Source organism: Osmia lignaria, chromosome 3, assembly GCF_051020975.1.
Source record: "Osmia lignaria lignaria isolate PbOS001 chromosome 3, iyOsmLign1, whole genome shotgun sequence".
NCBI lineage: Eukaryota > Metazoa > Arthropoda > Insecta > Hymenoptera > Megachilidae > Osmia > Osmia lignaria.
Window position 1 is genome coordinate 4,080,090 of NC_135034.1, and position 6,035 is coordinate 4,086,124.

General features: G+C 34.3%; 1 protein-coding gene across 1 annotated transcript; it reads left to right on the top strand.

Annotated features, from left to right (window-relative positions):
• The first annotated feature begins 2,049 nt into the window (after positions 1-2,049).
• Positions 2,050-4,438, top strand: LOC117605234 (ribosomal RNA small subunit methyltransferase NEP1). The gene is made up of 4 exons (XM_034326308.2): positions 2,050-2,342; positions 3,578-3,821; positions 3,891-4,099; positions 4,184-4,438. The coding sequence occupies exons 1-4, from the start codon at positions 2,199-2,201 to the stop codon at positions 4,295-4,297; spliced, it is 711 nt and encodes a 236-aa protein (XP_034182199.1). The 5' UTR covers positions 2,050-2,198; the 3' UTR covers positions 4,298-4,438.
• Positions 4,439-6,035: the final 1,597 nt, after the last annotated feature.

The following is a 6,035-nucleotide window of genomic DNA, read 5'->3' on the forward strand; positions in this document are numbered from 1 at the left end:
CTGGATTTCCGACCTTCTCTCAGCTCGATCACCCACGTCGAGGGGTTTACAATTTACTCTTTGTCTATTTATATAAACGTACGCACAGACGATGTTCGAATTTCGCTCTTAATTTATGACCATCCATACAAATGTCCTCGAAGAACATTCAAGACATATTGATACAATAGACTATCGATAAATATTCCCATGGCAGTGTCGCCACACCACTCTAAACATATTCACGTGATAGCATTTCACGTTACAACTGTTGCGAACCTCGCCTGTATGTATGTGTGCAATATCGTGTGAATTTAGCTGCAAGCTTGTAATCACAAGCATTGAATGAAATGTAATATGGCGACGATGCCATAAGAGTATGGTTGCAGCATGTCTGCATTATGTTATATCAATGCTCATAAATTAGGAGCCAAATTCAAAAGTAATAAACAAACAAAAGATAGGACATTGTAAATCGTTCAGCGCGGGTGGTCGTGCTGGGAGAGAGTTGGAAATCCGGAGAAATAAGACTGTCACACTTGAAGTTTCTAAGAAACTAATTTATTGCGGGCCGTATCTAATTCGTTACTCTTAACGAAAATCATGTTGATTCTTGAAACTGTCGAAGTCTCTCCGACATCCTGCTTATTTACAGAGGGTCGTAAATTTTCTTAAGGGTTGCCTTGGCTCGCTAGCGCGAGACCTTTTTATCTTTCGTTCTCTCTGGATCCCACGCTTTCTCTTAGCACGGGTGCATGGAATCGTTCTCGAGTCTTGGCGGAGTACCACCATCTTCCACTCGCCTGAGGGTGGACCGAAGCCAGAGAGAGGGACCGCCTCCGGACAAAGATGGGCTCCCCCACCATTGGGCCAGGGATGATCCTGAGGGAGGATTCAGGATCCAGCGAGGAGGGGATGGCAGCCAACATCGATCGAAGATCTTCACCGCCAAGCTCAGAACGATTCAAAGCTTCAACCGGTCTAGATATAAATTTTGAAAAGGAAATAAAGTTATTATCAAAAAATATCTTTTAAAACGCAAGGAGTTTTCATTTATTAAAAGTCGAGCCGCGAGCAGAGCGCTTCAGCGCTCCACGGGCACCTTACCCACGTTCGGCATATTATAAAGAAAATCCCTAGAACATTAAATCCACACGCAACACAACCTACCCTTTGATCTGTAACGTGAAACGTTATCACGTGAATATGTTTAGAGTGGTGTGGCGACACTGCCATGGGAATATTTATCGATAGTCTATTGTATCGATATCTTTCTAAAGATATCGCTCTAAATTAAGAGCGAAATTCAAACATCGTCTATGCGTACCCTTATATAAATAGACAAAGAGTAAATTGTAAACCCCTCGACGTGGGTGATAGAGCTGAGAGAAGGCCGGAAGTCCAGAGAATGGAATAGTTTCACTTCGAAAATTCCTAAAAAACTAATTTATGATAGACCATAGCCAATTCGTTGTTTTCGACCAAGTCACGAACGGTCCTTAAAGGTTACGAAGTCTTTTTCGATATCCTGTCTTTTCATGCACTCTAAGAGGGTCGTAAATTTCCTCAAGAGTTGCTTTGGCAAGTACAAGGTCTTGTCGTTTTCTAATTTCTCTGGTTCCCACGCTTTCTCGTAGCACATGTGCGCTGCAACGTTCTAGCATCTTGGCGGAGCGCCTCCACTTCCACGCGCCTGAGGGTGGACCATGGCCAGGAGAAGGGGCCTACACAGGACGGAGTGGACTCCTCCACCATTGGACGAGGGATGATCCTGAGGGAGGATCCAGGATCCACCAAGGAAGGGGCATCGACCGACAACGCGCGATCTCCTCCGCCAAACGTAGAACGTTCAGAATGATTTTGTCGCTTGATCGTTCTCGCACAGCAAATTCTTAAGGCTCATAAGATCTGTTTAGAATTGAACTTGGAAATATTAAAGACCAACAAAGTGAATCATTAACAGTTTTATTAATTTGCACATCCGCGCCTTGAGAGCGAAGCGCTTCCGCGCTCCACGGGTTGTTACACCTGCTCCTAATCCTAAAATATCCCTATATACCGCGACGGGCACGCTACAGATCTAACTGCGTTTGGGGGTGCCTGAAATCCCAAAATCATGTTCCCTCGAAAATAAAGGAATGTTCAGTCTTGGAGATAGAAGTAGTTACTGCTTAAAGTTTGAATTGTTTTGTGGCTTGTAGTTTTACCAAGTATGAGAAATGGCTCAAAAGCGCAAAAATCGTTCTGGGAAAGATGATTATGAATATGATCCTGCTCCTAAGCATCTTCAGGTAGCACATATAAAACAGCAAGAGAAACGATTAATTGTTATTCTAGAAAAAGCTCAATTGGAATCTGTTAAAGTAAGGTTATATATTTTGTTTATTTTCAAAATAAGGCCTTGTAAATCTATCTTGCTAACTTGTAAATTATTTTTGTATTACTTGTCTCACACTAATAATTTATTGTTATATTCCTAGCAAACGGACCGTTCATCGATTCTGACATGTTATATTCCGTTGGATTAATCTTGTTGAGTATATTACTTATTTCTATGTCATTGTTTGCGGAAATTCGTTTTTTTGTGCAAAATTTGCTGTAAACTTTTAAGAAAAAGGTATGGTTAAGTATGTTTTTGATATATTTATGAACAGAATCAAATGACAGTCTAACTATATTAATTTTACAGAGGTACATACATATGAACTTATATGTATGTATATACAGACCCAGTGTAAAATACAAGAATAAAAAATAAAGTATATTTTATACTTTGTCTAAAAAGACAATAGGTTAGGTTAGGTTATATTTAATCCCGGACGGTGTCAGTCGGCCAGCAATATTTCAGTATCAGTATCTTTACTTTCAACAGGCATCAAAGATATCTGCATTTCCACATTATAAAGCTTGTACCTTAATTGTGAATGTTTAAAAATCTTTTTTTGACGCGTCATAGGCCTTCCAACTGTAGGATATCATAGCAGTGCTTGGCTTAATCCATTCTTTTATAACAATAATTATGGTTTTAGTATCTATGTTTTCAACAGGCATCAAAAGTATCTTTATACTTTTTCCTTTATTTCTACCAAATACTCATTGTCCTTCTATGTAATAGGTTGTACCTTATTCTATTCAACTTTTGACATCAGAAATCTTTGTTCTCGCTAAGATTTCTACATCCTGTAACAGTCAGTCTACATATCCATTTTTCATTCGTATTGCATTGCCACATTATGGACAATTAATTTCTTTTTTTAAACATCTTATCCTACAGGAATTTGAAAAATAGAATTCAAATAATGTGGACTGAATATACCGACAGTCATTTGTTTGTGTTCATAAATGTATCAAAAACATATTTAACCATACTATTTTTTCGAAACTTCATAGCAAATTTCAAAAGAACACATGAATTACTGCAAAAAAAAAACAAACACCTCAATAATGTATTCAAAAAGACGAATTTAACGATGTATAACATGTCAAAGTCGGTGAACGGTCTATTTCCTAGGAATGTTCCGAAATAAAATATAGCCATACATATATAAGTCCATAAATATAATTTTTAAGTTATATTTAAATATTTAAATTGTTACAGGTGGGGAATAGCTTTGAATTATTAAACTGTGATGATCATGTGAGTATTTTAAAGAAGAATAATCGTGATTCTGGCTCATGTAGGCCAGATATTGCTCATCAATGCTTATTAATGTTGATGGATAGCCCATTAAATAGAGCTGGGCTATTACAAGTTTATATTCATACAGAAAAGAATGTGTTGATAGAAGTAAATCCCCAAACAAGGATACCAAGAACATTTAAGCGTTTTGCTGGACTTATGGGTAAGAATTACACGGACTGATACCTTACAAGGAATTTACCATAACATATTCAACATTTATGTTTTCCAGTGCAATTATTGCATAAATTTAGTGTTCGTGCATCTGATGGACCAATGAAACTATTAAAAGTAATTAAAAATCCAGTCACAGATCATTTACCAGTTGGCTGTCGTAAAATTGTAATGTCATTTAGCGCCAATAAAGTACAAAATCCAAGAGAATTGGTACCAGCAAATGAACCAATTGCTATTGTAGTGGGTGCAATGGCTCATGGTCAAGTAAGCATAAATATATAATATTCAAATTTAATGCGATACAAAAATATGTTTTATAATTTTAATTAACATCTACTGAAATTCTAGGTAAACCCAGATTACTCAGAGGATACTATATCTATTAGTAATTATCCTCTATCTGGAGCTTTAACGTGCAGTAAGTTGTGTACTGCATTTGAAGAAGTTTGGGGAATAATTTGAATGATAACTGTAATATGACAACATAAAGTTTTTACTTGTAATTCAAGTTGAATGTTTGTTATTTATTTTTATACGAACTTAAATAATTTTTATCATCATAAATGACGATAAAAATATGCAATATGTAAATATAAATAAAACCATGAAGATACAATATTTCCTATTGAATTTGCATTAATTACATGTATTTATCGATTAAAGTGTTTTTATATTTTTAATTTAACATTTGCATGTAAAGGAAAAATCAAGCACGATTGCACAACTTTCGACGGAAAATTCTGAACAGAATGACTCATCATTGTTAGTTTTAAAGCGATTGGTTGTAACAAAGACTCTACATATGTAAACCAATCGCTGTTCAGAACGCAGAAAACTTAATAGCAACCGGAAGGATATTACGTGGCGCTAACATCGTTCTCAATATCTAGGTAGTTTTTTCTTGACTTTCGTATTCCATTACGTCATCAAAGTAAAAATGGTCGTTAATGTGAAGTATTTTGAACACTCTTTTATCTTCACATAACTTACTTCATAGAAATTAGATTGTTGTTTTCTTAAATTTAAAATCTATTATATTTGTGATCAAGTACTTAAGTTGAAAGTGAAATGTGCTAGAAACATGGACTGTTGAAAAGTGATTTTACTTGTCCCAAAGACGCCATTTTGTGCTTTAGTGTTATAGTTATTTGTGTGTTAATATATATGATAGTAATCCTTTATAAATTCTGATTCAGAATTGTAATAATATCGCTATTACATGCTGTTGCTTTAATTGTACAGATACTGATAGATGATAAATTATATAATAGTCCAATTGACTACCGTAGTTAATATCACAAGTTTACAGTCTGTTATTGCGTTAGCATTTATTTCGTGATATTGATACGATTTTGTGTGCTTAATAGGTTACATGCACAAATGTGTTATGCATAATGTTCGTGTAATTTGATATTTTTATACATAAAATATCTGTTTCATTAGAATTATTGAAGCAAATCAAAGGTCAATTGTTTGGGTTTCGCCATTTTGGAAGTATAACGGAACTTGCTATAATGATGACGACGTACATCTCGTAACAAAATAGCATTCAAATTACATGTAAAATTCACTATATTCCAATTATTTATTTAATTATTGTGTTATTAATGTTCTTATTTCAATTATTCAAAAATTAATAAGTAACATAATTATAGATTTTACGCGTGTCCCAAAATGCATTGCTGCATTTATAGAATCGTGGAATTGGACCGCGACTTGCGCGGTGATTAATAAATTTTAACATTATATTTTTCACATAAGAAAATTAATGAATGCTTGTATTTATAAAACTGATTTTATTTCGCATTCTATTAATGTCTATTGATGTTTATGTTTATAGGTCATTATTTCAGTAATCTAAAAATGCATTATGGGTAAACATGGAACGATGGAAATTAACCATTAATTTTTGGATTGGTTAATAAAATGTAATCTTATTTTACAAATAAAACCGTTTACTTATTATAGACCCTACTATTTATGTTTTTATAATTTTCAGCATTATTCAACGTTTTAATCTATCAGCAATATATCATAAAAGAAGATTTGTATTTCAACCAATTCTTCATGCCTAATCTGTTTGAAATACTGCTTGCATTAAAGGACGCAATATTATGAAATCATTAATCATTGTATGAAAGCATTTAATTATAATTGTAAAATCATTAAAGGATTTACTAGAGTAATACAATTTTCAGTA